The sequence below is a fragment of the Lutjanus erythropterus genome, chromosome 3 (genome assembly GCF_056507025.1).
Source record: "Lutjanus erythropterus isolate fLutEry1 chromosome 3, fLutEry1.hap2, whole genome shotgun sequence".
Taxonomy (NCBI): domain Eukaryota; kingdom Metazoa; phylum Chordata; class Actinopteri; order Lutjaniformes; family Lutjanidae; genus Lutjanus; species Lutjanus erythropterus.
This window is the reverse complement of record NC_139319.1, coordinates 20735997-20757366: the sequence shown is the minus strand read 5'-3', so window position 1 is coordinate 20757366 and position 21370 is coordinate 20735997. Positions and strand designations below refer to the sequence as shown.

Genomic DNA, 21370 nt, shown 5'->3' with positions numbered 1-21370 from the left:
AAATGAAATATAAATTCATCTGGATTCACAGACTGGCTCATGTGCTTCCCTGACGTACTGCAGTAAGACAATATCACTGCCCTTTTTGTTCTTGAGGACAGAGGCAGACAGCTACATCTCTAATCCTGACACATTTAGCCGGATAATCACCCTCTATTATATAATCCTCAGGTTAGGTACGGCTCATACAATAGAGATACACCTCATTCACATCATCATCAGCCAAGACAAACAGAGAGGACAATCAGATTAAACAGAACAATAAACACAGAAGAAGAAGGTAAGCTTGTATAAAAGTGTATTGTGGTGTTTAAATGATTATTGGTGTCAGCTTGTTTTTACCCTGCAATGTTTAATAATTAAAAAAAAAAAAAGAATCAGCTTGTATGATCATGTTTAATGTAGCCATTCGCTCTCTGATGAGACTGACAGACTTCCCTTCTCTGCTTTATACTATTTGATTATCTGGATCTCGAGTACATTTTGCTGTACGAGCCTGACAGATGGTCAGCCCACTGTTTCCGCTTGTTTTGGTTCAATATTTGTGCCCCTGTTGCTGCTACAATCACATCAACAGACTTATTTAGACCAGCTCCAGTGTGTGATTATCAGGCTGGACAAGGAGAAGGAAGAGGTTGTAATTAGACAAGATTAATACAAAGCAGTAATAAGGAGATTGTTCTAAATGAATCGACAGGAAATGATGTCTGTGAATGAGAAAAATATCTTATTCTCACTCTCCCTCCCCTCCTCCTATCTGCACCAATACTGAAGGAGACAGTCTCATTTCAGAGCCGTGACATGAAATCAGTGCTGGGGGGGGGGCTGTGGGGGCGGTGGGGTTGTGTGAGGTAGAGGAAGTGGTGGAGAGGTGTTAAGATAGGTGAAGATAAGATGGAGTGCCAGACCCGATTGCATTACTATTGGTTGTTTATGGATCAGACACAGGCTGCTCGGCCCTCTGGGATTGATTGTCTTCTGACTGGACAGCAGGCGAATGGGAAGATAATACAAATAAGAAAAAAAAGAAAACAGAGGGAGAGTACAAAGACGAGTGAAGCCTCACCTGAACTCACAGCCAATTTGAGCAGAGCTGTGTGTTTTTCTATCTGTGGCTTTGAATGTTGTGGGCTTTTTTTTACATCTGCCAGGGAGGTTAATTTTTGTTCCCATTTACTGTTTGCCTGTTAATTGGAAGAGTATCTCAAAAACCATTCAGCAAATGTCATTGACAGCCAGTTTAAATTTAGGCCATGTGCCCAGGAATAAGTGTTTTGATTTTGACAATTTTCTGTGAACAGATGTGGAAAAACATAAAATGCTTAAAGGGGAATCCACCAATTTTACACATCAAAGTCTGTTTACTTGAAGAGGACTTCTGCATAAGTGAAAATAATTGTATTAAGTGTTTTGTGGCTCCAGAGGGAGCTAAGCAAAATCTGATAAATGTCCTTAAGTGATGTTACTTGAGTCGCCAGCAGCTGGGGACGAACACTACAAGCTTGAAAGTGAAATCTGAGGATGGGAAGTTAGAAAATAGAGAGTTTACAAGACCTCTGCAACCTGCTCCCCATCTCTGCTTTAGGCTAGTAGCTTGAGGCTACATTAGCTGCTACTGGATAATGCTGCAATCCACTGCAAGACAGAAGTCAGTAGTTTCATGTTGGGATTCCCAACTTCCACTCTAAATGCACCCTAGTGCATCTGCTCAGGGAAACATACACTCCCACAGAAAACTGATGTTTATGCTATTCTGTTGATTGAGCTGCCAGGCATGCTTGTGAAGTTCAGAGTCCTGCCATACGGAGAGAAAATGTATCACTTTCATATGGATATCCAGTCAGTGTTGATGGCAAATGTAGTCAGTTGAAGCAATAAATTGATCTGTGTGCTATTGACCAAGAAGCCTGTAGTTCTTCACTGGATGCAGGATTCGAAGCAGGAGAATTCAGTTTCTGACTGCAGTGACTACATTTACCATCAACACTGACTGGGCATCACGTGCCAAATTTTCACATTTGAAGAGGTGGGGGGAGCACGCTAGTAGCCTAGCACAGGCTCACAGAATGGAAATGGCAACTGCAAAGTTGTCAAAGCATGTTTCACAACACAAACACTACATATAATAACAACTGATGAAAAGGTGTTCACTGTATGTGCCACCATATTGCTGTGACCTCAGGTGTGTTCATGTCAGCAAACTCGGGCTGATAAGGTGGATCTTGCAGTTGAACTTGAATGACTGTTCCGTTGCACAATTCAGTGTTCGAGGTCCTTTTTTTTGGATTGCAGCATAAATACACCGAAATCTCTGACTGAACCATCTGCAGTTCAGTTACATTGTGGGAAATTGAGGCACCAGGAAGAAGAATGTGTGCAATAAAAGATAGTATCTCTGGTTCTGCTGCATTGATTTCAAGCCTTTTTTCTAACTTCATTGTGAGTCTAACAATGTAAAAAGTGTGCAATGTTAAATTGATGGAATCCTCAATTACTATGAGGCCATTTCTAATAATCAACAGTTTCTTTGTTACTCCTAGACTCAGTCAGTTTCCAAACGCTTTGGTCAATAGAGACAATCTCCCAGCTTTTAAGGTTAAAATTGGGTGAAGAAAATTAGAGAGTTTAAAAGAAACTCCATTGCCAGAGTCACACTACTGAGGAGAATGGGAGGGGAACATTGTGTCTAGTAAAGTGTGTCCTTAAAAAAATGTAAAGAGCATAGATTTGGTTGAAGCAACTACCATGCATTTAAAAAACCCTAGACGATCAGTAGAGGGAAAGATGTCAACATTGTCTGGTAACACAAGCCCATCTAATTCCTGATCTCATTGACATTAACTAGACAATCCAATCAGTACGGGTGCAACAGATCACAAAACTCACGGTTCAGATGTGCTCTACTATACAATAGTACATATAATAGATAATCATACACTGTACAGTATAATACACTACAACACTAGTCTCTCAATGTCTCGCCCACAACACTATCTGATTGGTTTACACGTCATAAGTAACAGCCAATCAACACAGAGACACTGTATCACACACAGACACAGATCTGCACCAGTGAGCTGAGCAGAGCTGTATGCAGAAGCAGATATCGCCACATTATAACAATAAACATCACAATCTTATGATCTATTTGTATGATGGCAAGCCTGCCCAGTTTCCCAGTTGGACCTCTGAAAACGCCCTGAGTCATGGTCAGAATTTCATTCGATAGAGGCGATGTGACAGCTTTTAGGTCAATCACTCTTCCTCCTTTTAAAGACTCTGTTGCCACATAGAGTTGTGCTGCAGGCAAAAACATTTTTATTACTTTAAAAAGTAACAGGGACAGTAAAACAGTTTTTCACAATCTGATGGTTTCATTTAGTCCACGGATCCAAAGCATGGGGGCTGATCCGTACAGATCTCAGACCAGCAACATGTAAGTATCAGTATAAGAAAGACTCACTTCCACCTAGAAAGACTGTCCTCTGTCCTTCTATAAAGGTACTCCAGTCTTCACCAGATTTGGATCAACACTTGTTTTTGAGATAACACTTTTTATCCTGTAATCTTGTTGCCACATTCTTTGATATTGCCTGCACAAGAGACACAAGAAAAATTGTAGTTTCTTCAAAATATCAAGAGTCTGGGGAACTCTGATACACTTTTCTTTGGTCTTGTCTGGAAGGGAACCCATGATTTGCAAATTTTTCACAAGACTTCTATGCTTTCTTTCTTCAATGTGCATGTTGTATAATTGTTAAAATGATCACCCTCGCAAGATCTTTTGTGGGACTGGGGTTCCCTTCCCATGCTGACTCGATCATCAGTCTCTCCCTCCTCTGCCTATGTTGCTTCCATACATCTGTAGTCGCTTCTGGCTACATCGTCACACACAGCCATAATCTCCTTGGTTGCACTTTGAAAGCTCAGCAGCAAACAAGGTCAAAGTTCAATCAAAATGAACTTGCATGAAGTACAGTGCTTGAGGGCAAATCCAAGTGTTGCACCATGCCAAGGGTAGCTGTCCTGCTTGCGCTTTCTCCTCCATAGGAAACAATGGAACAACCAGGACAAAGCAGTTTTACCACTGATCATGTGTTATATCCTTCAGTGAGCAAAATGTGCAACTATTTAAACAATATGGGCACATGATGAACACTAGAGGAGGACTCAGGAGTCTAAATGCTTTGTCTCGCAATGTACAAGAAAGTGAAAAATAATTTGTGTATCTGCCGTGTGATTTGGATCTGCTCTAAAATTTAATGGGTTCTGTCTTGACCCATGCTACACCCTTCCCACAAGGTTTATGAAAATCAGGCAAGTGGTTTTTCTGTAATCCTGATGACAAACAAGCAAACAAGCCAACAAACAAAACGAAAACATAATCTCCCTTGCGGAGGCAATGAAAGGCCATAACAGTCTTAATGAGTGTGACTCACTTGAAATTTTGCACATTCCATCCTCCTAGCTTTAATACTCCCAAACAGGATTCATGTGTCCTCCAAAAATCATGACCATCAGCAATCAGCATGATGTGTGTTGCTGTGTGTTTTGATGAAGATTCTCATCCAGATGCAGAAAAATATTTTCTCTAATCAGAATAACAGAGTTAAAGGATCGTGCAGCCTTGGTGGGGAAATGACCGCTCTGAGTGCTGTCTATTTTCTGCCTGTTTGTATTGTATGTGGACCTTGTTTGGGGGATATATACCGTGGATATCAGTGCCCTTCAGTCCAGTGGCTCTTGTGAAATATATTAAGCACATCCATTCAGTGTTTAACCCCTAACACTCCAGCCAGGCCCATTCAGCTCCTGCCACTCCTACACTGCAGCTCTCTGGTGAGGCACGCTCTCCATCATCAGCTGTGTTAGTTGTGTTTGTTTTAGCCCGGTCCACCTGGCCCTCCATTTCATTACTTCAATTAGCGTGATTAGGATCTAAAATTGCTTGTGTCGGTTCGGTGATTGACAGCAATTGGCCACTTAGGGAGGAAAGCTGCAGACACACACAGTGCTGCTGCTCAATGGCTTGTGTAGTGAAACGCGCATGTGTGTGTGTTTACGTGGGTGTGTTTGTTTACTCTGATGGGAGTTTGTGCTCACTGAAGACGAGAGCAATTCTTCTGGCAAACAATGTGAGACCAACGCTATAGAAAACCCAGATATCTTGCTTTACCCACATGTGCAATGTGGATGTTTAGGAAGTGGGAGAGACAACTGTGTGTATGTGTGTGGGCTTATTCTACTATATTTATGAGGTTCGAAAACCAGGAGCCTGCTATACTTGTGGGGTCCAACCAGCTTTGTGCTACAAGTCTGCTGGATCTGATGGATGCTACAAGTTTAAAGGGCTGTTTGAGGATTAAAGGGATAGTTCTGATTATTTGAAGTGGGGTTGTATGACGTATGGTGAAGAATAATCAGTGTATTACCTACAGTAGATGTTGCTCAACAAACCCTCAGTTTGAAGAAGAAGAGTACCACCACAGAAGAAAGGTCAGCAGCAAAATGTATTTTAGCCACTTCAAGCTATTGCAAGGAGTTTTTAAGTGGTTATGAAATAGTTTCAATTTATTCCTGATGCCTCTATGTGATGTACATGAGTTAACAAGACCATCTGGCAGAAGATCGGCTGTTTCCGTGTAGTAGATGTAAATGCCACTGGATCGGATTCTCCCTGAAATCAGGTGAACGAGCCCGTGTTTACATTTTCTGATCCAAAGTTACAGTGAGTAGCACATTAAACACTTACAAAGAAGCAGGAGGAGATTTTTGTTTCGATCATTTTACTTTTAAAGTTATATTTTGTGTTTATTTAAGTGGAAACGCTCCTGTTTTTGTCTGCAAGGACCTCAGAAATCAACCAAATATGGAGTAGCTTTAAATCTAAAAAAAAAGTCAATATCAGTGTATGCTATATTTGGAATATATTCACCCCTTTATTTTGCCATGAGAGAACTTTTTCTGTCAGGAAGCTACATAAGGAAGCCATAAGGAAAATATCACTCTCTCTCACTTAGCCAGTCTCCATAGGCGAAATCAGCTATTTTACCTCACAGAACACAGGAGTTATTTGCCTGCACCTTCCTCAATCAGTTAGTTTGTTTTTGACTTTAGTGTTTTAAAAGGTTAGTTTGGATTCACCCAAGTCACACAACAACACTAACTAACAAATCGAGGCAGCGGTAGAACACAGAATCTCCTGTGTTCTGTTTGTTCAAAATTACTGATTTTGCCAATGGAGTCTGATTGAGCAAGAGAGAGAGAGATATATGGCTTATATAACTTTAGTTTCCTCCTGGAAAAGGCTGTCTGACAGCAAGGTAAAGCGGTGAAAACATTCTGTTAATATTCTGATATTGATTTTTTTAGATTGATTGTTTTTCAGGTGAGCATTTTTTAAAGTGGCTAAAATGTTTTGCTGCTGTTCCTGTCCACAGCAGCACATTACTCAGCTTCTATGCTGGTCCTTTCTCTTTCTCTGCTTGTAAGACTTGGTTTTAGGTTTATGGTTACAATTAGATTTGGGTTCCCGTACGGCGTAGAGTTAGACACTTGTGATGGGTAGGGTTAGAGGTAAGGGGCTAGAGAATGTATTAGATTAATGATGGGTCCTCACAAATATAGTAACACAAGTCTGTGTGTGTGTGAGTGTGTGTTGTAAACATGAACTTATCTTGAATGCAAAGCAGAGTATCTCATCAGCTGTATATCTATATAAATAAACCATTGCTGTACTGTAAAGTACAGTATATTAAGATCCTATAAATAATTTTAAAGGAGTGTCTTGGCTGTAATCATGTGTTGAGATGAAAATACCCCTGTTTCCTACCCGTACAGCTTAACATGCTCTGAGTGTGTTGCAATCACCATGTTTCACATGCACACTGATTGCATGGAAGCGTGACAGACAGGCAATAAATCCTCAGTCATGGCACGTTTTGTTCAACCCAGTGGGAGTTGGGAACGCGGCTCGTTCGGCGGAGGCACATTAAACGGGCAGGCGTAATTTAGAAGACTGGCTGGTCTTTGTGTCTCTTCTCATTACGGCCCTCGTGGTCTACACGGCCCCAGAGTAGCGGCTGCTGGAGCAGACCTTTGGGTATCTGTCTTTGCACCATCTTCGCGGTATGTGAGAAGGCGGAGAGAGGCGTTATGTTTATAGCGCATCACTGCCAAGTACGGTCGTTCATCATCAGACGCTGATAGCCAGAACTGCAGAGATCCATGACAGAACATTAATCTGCTGCTCAAACAGACAGCCATAAGTCTCTCCTGCTCCTCCTCTGAAAATCCAACACATGTGATTGTCATTCAGTTCCTTTTTCTTCATCTTTCTCTTCCCCATATATCTCATGCTCTCATCTTTCCAGTTTTTCACACCATTCTTCTCTGATCCTTTGATCCATTCATTTCAGCCATCTTGAGCTTTCCACCCACCTTCTCTCTTTGTGTATCATTTACACGGACATCATTTATTGTTTGATTGCGTGTCCTCTTGTCCAAATTAATCTCTGTGTAAATTGGATTGGGGTGATTCCTCTTCCGTCACATATCTTATAAGATGTAGAACCTATGGGTCTATGTGCCATACTCTCTGCAAACTAGAGGCAAGTTGTTAAATTGTTTTGTTTTTTTACACTTACTGTATATATGAGTGTATTACAAAAATAATAAGGCATACTACACTCAACATATGGTTCAGTTTATTTTCATTCTGTTGGCAATGTAAGGGAACATGTCTTATGAAAGAAGATTAAATTTAAAAAAAAAGGTTTATTGGCTCGAAATAGGAATGAAAATGAGATATATGCCCCTGTGTTTTGGGAGGAACAGCCTGCCTGATAATGTAGGTTAATTAGTATATGTAACATAATTCATTCTCATAGTCAGACAAATGCTATCTCAACAGTATTTATTTGGCAGAAAGCCCAAAGTAAATAAATACAAGCACAATAGTCAGTGTACCATGAGGCATGTCCATCAGTACATTTACATACAGCAGCATCAGACACAGTAGCACTGTGGGGATCTGGAGGTCTGGCTATGTGACACTATAGACACACGCTGGCATGGATCACACAGCAGAGAGGGCGCTCTGTAGCAACAAAACCACAGAGAAATGCCACTTCAGGATTATAAATCTAGCAACTCACTTGTCCGATCAAGCATGTGTTTAAAAAAAGAATTCAACTATTTTTAATATTTTAAATATTTTTATAACCAATTCATCTTTAAAGTAATGTTTTGTGCAAATTGGCAGAAGTTGCGGCTTTCAGACTCTCAAATATTGATATATATGTGTTGTATTTCTACCTTGATTATAATGTCAAAGTAAATATCTTTGGATTTTAGACTGAAAAAACAAGACAATTCAAAACATCACCTTGGACTCTGGAGAAACTGGAATGGTCATTTTGCATGATTTCTCGCAACCTTAGATTAAACATGACAATTAACATTAGTCTTTGTTGTTATCTGCTGGCAGCTCATAAAGAAAACTGTTTTATGGGGGCAAGTAAATATTGTCTTTGGACAAGCAGATTTTTTGGGCAAGTGAAAAAAAAACAAAGAGACACTTCACCCAAAAATGAAAATTTAGTCAATATTTACTCACACTCATGCCGAGATTCTGCAACACTGTTTTCCTGTGAAACTCCAGCAGTGATTTGAGGATTAAAAAACTAAGCCCAACCATCAAACGGCATGAGTGTGAGTAGATAATAATTTTTGGGTGAACTATCCCTTTAATGCTGAACCCTCTCCACATCAACCTACTATTCTGGTTATTTAACTGGCTTCAGACGAGGCTGAGACTGTCCCTCAGTATTACAACATTAGTCCAACATCACCACAGTCTGTGGGAGTGCAATAGATGCTAGTAGCTACAACCCCCAACAGAACACCAGGCTGCAAAATAAACAGAGAAGCAACATAAGACCAGCCACAGAAACAGCTCTCAAGTTTCCATCTACCCACAGCTTACTTTGTCCTGGACCTAATTTAGTCTTCACTTCCTCACATGATGGAAGCACATGAGTTTTTTGTAAGTTCTTGCAGCTAAGACAGAAATTAGCGTGCTTTGCTTGTAATGTTACCCTCCACATCTTAAGGAGTCTGTAAGGACAATAGTAGTTAGTAGATGCAAATAAAGTTCTACAATTATGTGCGTTGCCCTCTTCTGGGATATTACAGCCAGAGTAAGGCACATTAATTTTAATATGCCACAACATTTTGCACAATAATGACGGTATTGTAAAATCTGTGTCGTGTTTTAGCATCTTTAAGCCAATTGTTTTGGTTTTACAGCCCACACATTTACTGTTTTAGTTCATCAACCTCAGTTCCTTTCACAGCCGGTATTGCTGCTCTTACTGTTTTTAGCAAAGAAGCTCTGATAAACCCAGCACTGAATGGCAGATTAACAAAGTTAGTGACTTGCTGGTGAACACAGCGGAGGATTTAGCAAACTAAAAAGCCTGACAGTTCCCTCAGGAGTTGATGGAGAGCAAAGCACAGCCAAAAGGAGAGTGAATACTGGACCGGTTGCCAGGAAGATGACTACAAATGAATGCTAATGATGCTCCTTGTCTACTAAATGTGTTAACAGGAAAATGTTTGCTAACACATTTGCTACTGTATAACAACTTTATGAGGTGATAAATTATTTATGCAGCTTTAATAACATTGAATATGAATGGCTTTTGTCCAAAATGCATATTTAGCCTTTTGGATTCTGACTGTTCTTCTCTGAGATTTCTTGTATTTCCCCCATGCTCACATCCCTGTCCACATTTATCTTTTTCTTCCATCCAGGATGTCTTTGAAAAGTGCAAAGGGAGGACCAGACAGTAGACCCTCCTCTGCTGGCAGGTCAGTGAGAGCTAACTGAAAGTGGTGGACAAGATTAATAGAGAATAAACACAGTTGTAAAGTCAAATTACCAATTTACTACATGCTGAAGTGAAGAGGTGAGGCTGTGAGCTTTAAACCTGTCCGTGTTAAGATACTGCTACATGTATTTCTTATGGAGAAGAGGTTATCAAACTTTTTTACATCAAATAAGACCTTGGACCCACTTTAAGCTTTTCTCCCAGGGTCCCAGATTTTTACTTTTAGATGTTTTATTACAGAAAGTGTATGAAACCCATAACCAAAATAGTTATACATCTTGTCATTATATTATTTATTTACCTAGGCCATGTACTGAATGGCTGTGCTTACAATAAAGCTTGTTTTCTTGCAGGTTAATTATTACATTATCTCAGTAAAACATAGCTCGTGTTCTCATGATTACGGGGTTAATTAGAATGTTATCTCAAGATAACAAAGCTTGTTTTCTTGTGATAACAGGCCAAAATATTTATTTACTTCAGGACAACAAATCTCATCTGAAATCTCCCAGAAACTCCCAGAAAAAATACCCCATCTATCTTTCACTTGATCACTCACTATTTTACAACCGTGGTTCTCAAGTGGGGTTTTGGGGACCCTCAGGGCTTCTTAAAGGGGTTCTCAAAGTGGTCCCCAGAAAAAATGGCAAGTACAGATGCTGAGAGGATGCTGAATTATTCAGTTATCGCAGGATAAAAACGTTCGTTTCCTTGTGATAATGGGTTAATTCATTTCATTATCTTGAAAAAACTAAATAATTAATTTGTGATCCCGAGAACTGCAAGTGTGGAACCCCTTAAATGACTCCTGGGGGTCCCCACTGTTATAGAGTAGCAAGTGATGGACAGTGAAGAGAAAGATGGAGAGAAACAAGAGTTGGTGTAGCCTTCTTTGGAAAGATTTTTACATTTTTCCAAAGTCGCTGAAACTTGCAAAATTCAAACAATTGTCTCCCATTGCTGCTGCCGTCCATCAGCAGTCTGAATCTATCTTGACTTCCTCAACAGGAGGATCCGTCCATGTCAAGCCACACAGTTCAGCATTGTTGATTCTTATCTTTGGTTATGAGAATCTTTTTGAAAAGTATTAATATTAATTACAGAGACATTAAGTGCACTTTGAATTGATTAAGGCTTCTTTCTTTTCCAGCATGTCTCCACGAGGAGGGAGGGGTGGAGCAGCTGGCAGATCGCCAGCAACGAGATTCAAAAGCAAGGCCCTTCAGCTCAGCCTCTCCAAGAAATTCTGGTTATTATCATTCTCTGTTTCTAATCAACATTGATTAGCATGAGGGGGAGTGGGTTGTGTAGATTTGTGCACCCAATTAGTGCCATCGATTGGTACGTCGGCTGCAAAACAGCCTTTCAGAATTTCAAAGTTGTCCTGCTAAGACAGGCACTCGTAGAAATAATGGTTCCAAAAGAGTTCTTCCTGGAGGGCTGAGGTTCTACCAAGAAGCATTTGTTCCTGAAGAGCTAATGGTTCATAATAGAAAAAGTGTTTGTCAAAAGTTCTTGGTAAGACTAACAGTTCCACTAAGAAACCCTTTCATTGAAAGCCAACGTTCTTAGAAGAAAGAGTTCTTCATGAGATTGTGGAAATCCTTGAAGAACTCTTCCATTAAGTCATTTTTTTAAAAACCAGTTCTCAGTAGGTATGTTCTGGACAAAACCCTCAAAATATCAAAAGGTTCTGGGTAGAACCCCCTGGGTGGGTTCTACCCAGAACTGGGGAACCCCCTGGGTGGGTTCTACCTAAAATCTTTGGAATATGATATGGTTCTCTGTAGAACCCCTTCTGTGTGTCCTTGAAAAAAACCCTGTTCTTGGTAGAATTCCCTTGGCAGATTTCAGATAAAACCCTTGAGACATGAAAAGGTTCTCAGTAGAACTCCCCAGGTGTATTTTTCATAGAACCCATGGAATAAAAAAGATTCACAGTAGAACTCCCTTGGTGGTTTCTAGATAACACCTCTTTAGTGTGTCATAGAAAAAACCCTTGGAACATAAAAGGTAAGGTTTCTTGGTAGAACCCCCCTGGTGGATTTCAGATAAAACCCTCAGTATGTAATAAGGTTCTCTGTAGAACCCATTCAGTGTGTTCTAGATAAAACCTTTGGGCTATAAAATGGTTCTTGGTAGGACACCCCTTAGTGGGTTCTAGATCAAACCCTCAGAATATGGTATGCTTCTCAAAAGTACCCCCATGGGTGTGTTCTTGATAAAAAACAATGAATAAAAAAGGTTTTCAGTTGGGTTATTGGTGGAATGGTTCTGGATAGAACTCCCAGAGAGGTACTACCCTTTTTGTCCGGGTCTAGGTAGAACTCTCTGAAAGGGCTCCAAGTGGACCCTTTATAAAAGGTGTACAACCAGGAACCAGAAAAGGTTCTCCTCTGGGGACAAGCCAAAGAACCCTTCATGGCTCTACTTAGTACCTTTATTTCTAAGAGTGCACTTCCTTCATGTTTCATGTGAGTGGCATAACCACTGATGTCAGCTGATTGAACCGGTGATGTTTTTCAATCATTCCCCCACAATTATTCCAGGGCTCAATGGAGTAATCACCCAAAAGGCACTTAAGTGTGTTTATTTATATAAGTTAGGAGGGGGGGGGGGTACACAGGCCTTGGCTTTGATGATGACAGCTCTCAACACTTGGCACGCAAATGCACACTTCACAGCTCAAAGTCGCCCTCGGCCCAGGGGAAGGGCTCTGGTAACGAAGATGGTCAGCGGCGTGGTAAAAGGAGCCTCAGCAACAGCTCAGCGGTGGCCGCCGCCTACATCTCGTACCTCAACAAGCTCTTTGGACAGGTCAGTTCAACAGCACTGTACCACTCAGCCTTGTCACAGCCTTGACACACTTGTTGGTTACTCCAAAAAAAGACAGAGTCACAGTTTCAAGCTTCCAGTTCTATGTAAGCCATCGTCAGGAGCAGGTGTCAGAGAACAGCAGCTAATAAATAGCAGGTGTGGCAGCTGATTAGTTGATGATGCTCAGTTGTGTGAATTAAGCTGATGACATCACTGGCTGTAAGTTCAACACACCCCTAACACCCAATGCTCTCAGCATCATTTCCTGACTCATCTGACTGACTGACCTTCCTGACTCATCTACCTGTTCCTGTGAGACTGCACTCCCATGAAAGACAACTGCATCGGTTGTTTCAGCGACTGCCACAAAATGTCTTATATTCAAGTGACAAAGCTCACTAGAAGTCGCGATTTTTACAGCAGCCATTCTGATGTGAAATAGCAAACACATGTTACCAATGATACTAAATAAGGTTCTGTTCCTACAGTCAGTCAGTCATTAAAGTCAAGCAGCTATGAGTCAGGCTGCTGCTGTTATTGCACATGATGGCTGACTTAACTGAATGGGACTTTAATGACTATCATTGGTAACACCTGTTTTTACGAGGGGTGGGGAAAATGCAGACGATTCTGAATCAAGTCATAGAAGTCCAAAATTTATTTTCTAAATGTCAGTTAACATGAAGTTGACAGAGTGAAAAGTGTGGAACTCAGCACCCCGACAGAGACGTACTTCATCTTCTGAAAAGGCAGCAGTTGCATATTTTGATTTAGCGTCCGAATATTTAAATTTGTGAGATGAACATGAAAACTTTTTATCATCACCCAGAGACGTTAAGACGTTCATGGAGCGGAGCAGCTATCCGCTGTAACAAACGACAGCGGCTGAGCGACACACACCACGGCATTTAACAACTTCGACCAACTCTGTGATGAAGAAAATAAGCCTCTGCTCAGTCTGTTTCACCACAAAAACCCAGTACCTGCTCTGCATGTTGGACAGCAAGGTCTTTCCTCAGAGCTCACAGTGCAGCAGAGAGGCTGCTCTCCACTGCTGGAGACATAACATGAATAACACCTCACACAGCAAAACACTCTGCCTCCCCCCTCATTTTTTTTATTGTCATTCAGGCAGGCGACTGTAGGATTCTTTCAAATTGCTTAATTAATTAATGCAGTTAACTTCTTTAAAAATAAAAAGACTGCAGACTATTTAATTGCTGGTTATGTTTCATATTGTATTTCAGGGAAACTGGAGCAAGAAACTTAAAATTGTGCCCCCTTTTATATTAATTCAGTCATCAGATGCATCAAGAATTGTTTTATCATTGAATCCTAGCGCTCTGAATCGTAATCAAATCTACAGGTACCCAGAGATTCCTACCCCTAGTTTTTACCCTACTATTTCATATCAATGGCTGCCATGAACAATATCTATTATGACTCTTTATATCAGGGGCAAAGTGACATCTAAACCTGTGGGTTCTGTAGTATTTTGATCTAAAAAAAAAAAAAAATCAAATTAGGTTTTTGTAGGCTGTCAGGACAAACTGGAATGTAACCAGTTGGCCAGACAGATGTAATCACATTCAGCACAGGTATGTGGATGTTAGCCTGCAAGCATAGCAGGCTGCTGGTGCAAACGTTAGCGACACTCTGCAAAACAATATGATATTGTTTACCATCCCTGAGTGTTTTTCTTACTTTTAAGCTAGTTGACTAGTCTAAATTTCAATTTTCAATTACCTCGATTTGTTGTTAGGAACATCCCAATGTCGTTCTTTCAAATAACTGTTTTATTTTAAAATGTTACTTTTCACCACAACATCTTTGTGTGGCAATCAAGAGAAGAGCCAGTTATGTAACTCGCTGTCCTTTAATTCAGACCAAGGTAACAGTCAATAACAGAAACTGTCAAGATAATAAATGCTGGAATGAAATAGAAATTACCAACAACAGACCATGTTACTGTGAAAAGAAACAGGATTATGTAATGTTTCATAAAAATGAACAGGGGTTTAAAACCTTTTGATATGTCAGAGCGTCATAATTACATGTTGTCTGTATTTATAGATATGATTATTCATTTACTTTTGTACATTTGGGTGTCCATGAGGCTGATGGAGAGATAGTTGGCGGAGAGAGTGGCAAAGAAAGGTCGATAAAGTGGAGGTTTACAAGCTGAGTCACTGCTGAAAGAAACAACACAACACTTACTCTAAAGTTACACAGAATGGAGTTGGAAAATGGATCCATTTGTTCAGCTGTTTCTAAGTGGTAACTATTGATTGAAAATATAAACACTGGTTGTAGCTGCTTACGGTGAACGATGACCGTCTGAAAATGAACACGCTGTTTGCTAACCATTAATTGCTGATATAGAATCAGTCGGAGGACTGTGGAAAGTCAATATCATTAACCACCTCCATTCATTCTGTGTTACGTCATCCTCTAAACCTACAAAAAAAAAAAAAACATGCTCTCAAAGAAGTCACTCCAATAATTCCACTTCACAGATGATTTACTGCCTGGAGTCTGGACGCTGGGCCGGTTTCCATGAACGGCCTGGTTGGTTCAAGTTAAACTTTGGCTCTGTTCATGTCTGATACCCTGATCCCAGATTGCTGTGGGGCATCACTGAATATTTGGGCAACTGACAGCTGGAAATGAGCCAGAAAATGATCCAGCTCAATGGCACCTTCCCCATTTCTGTGAAAAACATCAGTTGATATATGGAGTGCACCATTTATAGTACATGTCCAACTTCTTAAGATATAGTATTTTTTTATGGCCAAATGGTTAATTCAAGAGGATCAGCGTTGTTCTTCACAGAAACTAAAGGCGGTCACATCTTTTAAAGAAGACAGAGAGGAAGATTTTGGCTACATGTTGTGTCTATATATGAAGGAAATGGATGTGGATCGGATCCAGGATGTTAATGAGACTGACTAAAAAACTCTGTTCTGTCAAGGACAGAACCCTGAATGGCAAAAACCCATTAACATAATTGGTGAGAAATGGACAGTAACTGCAAGGACTTATTCTATGATCTACTAAAACTGAGAAGTTTAAACGTCACATGCACGGGGTCACAATCATTTATTTCAAACACTGAGCACCAACATCATGTCCTGAGATGTCATTATACTAGGAATATACGTGGTTAAACATGTGGTCCATCCAGAGACATTTCCATTAAGGAAGTGACAGTTAAAACAAGTGTTTGAGAATTACCCCCCTTTGGCCAGTGGTGGCCTAAAGGTTAGAGAAGCAAGCTTGTGACCAGAAGGTTCAATATCCCAGACCGGAAGGATAAATCTGGAAGAGGAAAGTGAAAAAGAAACGCTTTTGCCTCGCTAATCACCACCACTGAGGTGCCCTTAAGCAAGGCCCTTAACCCGAACTGTTCCAGTGGAGCTGCTCACTGGCTGGCAGTTTTGATTTGTAAAGATCAACAGATGATTGGTTTTATTCCCCCACAGCCACTTATATTTTCAAATTCTTCTCTTAAAAAAAGTCTATATGACATCAGGTGTGGTGTAACAGCTAGTCAGCTATACTGTGTTATCTTTAAAGGTTTTTTTTCCCCTTCTCACATCTGTCAGACACCACTGTAACACCCGCAGCACAAAGGTAGACATATGAGGTTATAACTATCATGCTGTGCACCTGCATGAAAATGATTGGATGTTACAAGTCAGCTGATAACCAAACAGCTGATAAATGAGCCTGTGATTGTGAAGTATAAATGAAGAATTTCCGTGCTCTCCTTGATCTGACACAGAACTCCTTTACAACCCCGTCTTCTAGAAATTACACTTACATAGTATTAAATTGTTTTCCCAATTATGTTGTGGAAACAAACAAATATGTCCGGATTATGTTCAGAGGCAACACTTTTTGCGTCAATAATTCAAATAGAAAGGGAATTAAAATGAACAACTATTTTTGAATTTTGTTCCCAGTTCCAAAAAGTGAAATGGTTCGCCCCTTTTTTATTGCTCTTGTTTTTTTTTAATGAGCTGCTGTGAGCTATTCTTATTTAATAAACCTCCTACCCATTCATCACCAGCCCCCAAACATCGCCACTGCCCACTTCCAAAACTAAACGCATCACTGTATACTAATGTAGAATCACAGACAGATTACTTTTAAAAGCCATAAAAGGTGCCATAAAACACAGTGCATGAGCGTTGTTAAATTCTTGTGGGAATTAATGACGCTCATGTTCCTTAGTTGCAAACAGACACATTCAGTTCAGTTCACCAAAAATAAGAGCGTGTTTATTGAACTCCAGACGTAAAGGAAAGTTTGTTGTTTCAGTACAATATTAATACACACGTTGTGTCTGAAGTCACTGTTGACTTTGCATTAATCTGAGACCTTTCCCTAACCTTTACCAAGTGCTGTGAGTGCCTAAACATAATCATTAAAAAAGATTAAAAATGTTCTAGTCATTACAAGCAGATACCGTACTGCAAGATTAGATATTTTGGCTCAAATGAAATATCTTGTCGGTGAACATTTTACAGTTAGACCTACATTAATTAACATTTCCTCAATATATTATGTTTCCTCAGAACACATTTGCTGTTGCAAATGAGTTGTTTATAAATGTGATTTCACAGTGTTGCCCATTATGGCTCATCAAATCCCAGGAAAAAAACTAATTACTCCAAGGAAAGTAAATGTTCCCCTGACTGCCATGTAGACTAATTGGTAGATTTGATGAGGACTATTTGTATAATATACACTGGATATTTATACATACATATATATAAATATAAATATACATGTGTATATGTGTAAAGTCTCTGCTTTTCTTCCGACATCATAATGTGTGTGACCGTCGTGACCGAGTTTTGTCTAAGCATACATGTTTTAAGTATTTATTCTATAAAAGCAATATATTTCTAAAGATTTTTTTTTTTTTTGCAATTTGCCTTCATTTGTGCCCCTATTCCTCTTTCATTTTGTTGTGGTCCCTACCCACTAAGCAAAGATATGCCCAATAGACATCTTTTGTACAAGATGTCGTACACCCTGTGGAGCTCTAATGACATTTTTCATGATGAACGACCATTGTTGACGTCCACAGGAGGGTTAGCCCTAATTTAGCACATAAAACTCTCTCTGTCCCTCTATCCAACAGCAACAATAAATATGTTGTTAATAAGATCTACTTTTTTTGTTTAATCACAGCTTTAAAAAATATTTAATTTATCACTTGTCAATTTCCTGCACCTGTCATGCACATTCACAGACATTCAAATATCAGAAAGCATGTCAACATCAATGTGTGTTACTCCTATTTTTAGTTCTTATATAGTGTACTTTCTGGGACTATTTGGGATATAATTTTTAATGGTAATAGTAGCATTGCTATTAGCTTTGTTTTATAGGATAAAACTCATAAAGTATCTATTTAAACTGTATAGAACCTGGTGAGACCTTATTACAAAGCAGAGCCAGAGGCTTTTCCATAAATGCCTTCATCACAGGAAAGGGATTTACCATAAAAGATAACAGAGAACTCTTTGCCGAGGGGAGTTGTGTGACTATGAACGTTTTAATGATGTTTCATAACAAGATTTCCTAATAACTAATGGGACCATTTCATTGTTTTAAAGCAATTTATGGGAATTGAAAACCGTTTCACAATGACCTTGGGCTACTGTGGACTTCACTTCAACATCTGTCCCTGAGTTACTGCCTCACCTGCCATGACCGATCTGCCTTGTTTTACCATGACAGTCCCTGGTTTGAATTTACTAGTAGCCAGGTAAAGCGGCTCGTCTGCATCGGCGTATCCACAGGACAGAGGACACGGCGTTTTGGTTGCTGCTGTGACACTGAGGAAGGGAGACCATCCATCCTGCAGCAGTCCTAATCCCTGCCTCAACACAAGTATTAATAACCCCCTTAGCAAGGTTCACTGTCAGCCCTCATTAAATCCAGCTGAAGAAAGGGCCGGCAGAGACAAATAGCTAAAGAAAAACAATTGATGCATTTACATGTCAGAGCCACATTCACGGAAGACAGATGGAAGTGGAGCGAAATGGACTGTACCCATCAGTGAGCAATATATGTACATACTATAGCTGGACAATGTGTCTTTTCTATCTGAGGATCATATCTATGTGTTTCTGTGAAGTATCCACGTATCTATCATATGTGCCCATGCCTACAAAGCAGTAGGCTGCTCAATGGGCCATGTGAAGGCAGACAGAATGAAATTAACTGTTAATGGGCTCGCTCTGACAGATGAATTGAGAGTCTGCGTGGCATGCTGTCTAATCCTTTCTGGATGAAGAAAAAAAAAATCCAATTAATGTGTTGACCTTGCTATCTAAATGTGCCCTTGTAGGCCGATCCTGCGCACGGTAAACAGCGGCTCTGAACTCTTGGCAACTGCCGCAGCATCAAAAACCATGTTAAAACTTAAGAGGTTTATATAAATCATAAGTGTTTTAGTATCTGAGGCAGAGCACACGTATAGTGAGATAACTCTTGATGCAATTGCGTCCTGGCAGTGCATTTGTGTTTCATTTCTGTTGGCAATATCATACAGTGAATAATCATTTGAACGTCTGCCATGCAGAGCAGCTTCCAAATAAACCATGGGAGTCTCTCCTTCTCCTGAAGCTATTGTGCACTTGAGCAGGATGACCTTGTATGATTTATGTATTAGCCACCCTGAGTGCCAACATGTATTAAGATGAAAATATTGCACTTCTCTTTGCATTTTAGTTCCACTGCTTCTCTGATTTGCCTTTTTATCTCTCACTTTTTCAGCAGTAAAAAAGAACAGCTGAAGGTTGAAAAATCCTTCTCTTAATAAAATAAAGTAATAGAAATGAAGACACTTGAGCACAGGTCCTACATAAAAATGTAAAAGCATGGATGTAAAGTGAGCATTAGCATTAAATAGACTTAAGGATTAAAGGTAAAGCACTTATTCTTTCAGAATGTGAAGCTGATGCATTCAAACTATCTTAAAATGATAACTTCTGTATTTTTCAACCTGGACCCCATTTTTTTTGTGTGTGTCTAAGGTCTAACGACAATTTTTGAAATTAGTCCAGTATTGAGGGAGAGTGCTACAGCCAGCATAAATGGAAACTACGCTACAACATAATCCCACTGGGTAACAGACCACTGTCAAATTATGTTCCCCACAGGTGCTTGTTTTTGCCACTAACAGGCACAGATTGTTTTTCTAGGTGTCTGACAACATTAGCGACAAGATTTCTACAAATAGAGACCTTTTTAAGAGAGTAAGAGAGAGATGTTTCATTGACCTTGCCAAACTAACCAGACAAACACAAAAAAACTGGTTACTTCCTAATATAGTTCTGATTCATTAACTTCACATTTTAAAACAGTTATGCTACAATAATGCTAATGCTCAACCTGCATCTATGCTTTCATATTTTTATGTACATTCAGTGTTGTCTGTCTCCTCCATATAATATCTCTGTCTTATTTTATTTTTTTCCATGTAAAACATTTTGAAAAGTTGTAGCTATTGCAATCAGATGAGGCAAATCCACCCAACCCCCAAAATACAGTGAGATAACAGGAAATTCTGACATAATAGAAATATCATAGTATAATGCCAGTGCTGTACATGGATATATATTATTTGTTACTTCTACCTCTACTTCATCTCAGCTTCTGAGTTGTAGTGAACTACAGTATTTTTCCTTACTGCATGAAAGCATGGAAAAAGGAGCCCACAGCAAATCTCCGCACATTTGTGCTCACAATAACGAGAGCTTTTACAAGCTTGTGTGTCAGTCTTGTCTCTTTGAACTTATAGATATCCTCAGGCTTGTACCGTCTTTGTGCTAAGCGATATCTCCATATGTCAGGCTCATTTGCTCTATATGAAGATGACTGAGTTTGCATGTTTCCTGCCTCCCCTGTGGATGTGATGAAGTTCCTGTGTTGAGTTGCACATTGTTTGCCAGCCCTGGAGTCAAGATGATGTTGGTAGGAGAGTGATTTCTAGCATCTTGCTGAAGACTCACGTCTCAGTGCTTTTAAAAGGAAGATTAATTTTGTTTCATGATCTTTTAATGTTGTATCTTTACATATGTAAATTCAAGTCAATGCATGTTTTCAAGTATGCTAATTAGGACAGTGTTTCAAAGGATTTATGCATGTGATGTGTTTTGTTAAAACATGAGCACGTTTAAAGGGATAGTTTGGATTTTTTTTTTGAATGCGGTTGTATGAGGTACTGACTGACAGTGACTGCATTACCTGCAGTAGATGACGGTCGGCATGCGCCCAGTTTGGAGAAGCATCAGGAGCACCACTGCAGGAAGTTAAGCAATGTATTGCTATAGACTGGGTCAGCAGCAAGACATAACTTAGCCACCCAAAAATTACATTAGAATACATTTAGAATATTTTCACTGCTTCACTCTGTTGTCAGACAGCCTTTTCTGATGAAAAAATGCCATTATATAAGCCAAATATCAGTCTCTCCACCTTATAAAATACTGAAGCCGCACAGTAACACAAACAAACTAACAGATTGGGGTGGCTGTGGTCCAGCAACTCCTGTGATCTGTGAGGTAAAATTATTGATTTTGCCAATGAAGTTTGACCGGTTTGGAGAGAGCGATATTTAGCTCATATAACTGTGGTGT

The 21370-nt window shown here is 39.8% G+C and overlaps 1 protein-coding gene across 1 annotated transcript in view; it reads left to right on the top strand.

Annotated features, from left to right (window-relative positions):
* Positions 1–206: 206 nt before the first annotated feature.
* cabp4 (calcium binding protein 4) overlaps positions 207–21370 on the top strand; it is a 39146-nt gene continuing 17982 nt past the window's right edge. The window contains exons 1-4 of the mRNA XM_084712981.1: positions 207–280; positions 9817–9873; positions 11044–11142; positions 12578–12710. Of these exons, the coding sequence (XP_084569107.1) occupies positions 9818–9873; positions 11044–11142; positions 12578–12710 (288 nt within the window). The 5' untranslated portion in view covers positions 207–280; position 9817. The remainder of the gene's footprint in view (positions 281–9816; positions 9874–11043; positions 11143–12577; positions 12711–21370) is intronic.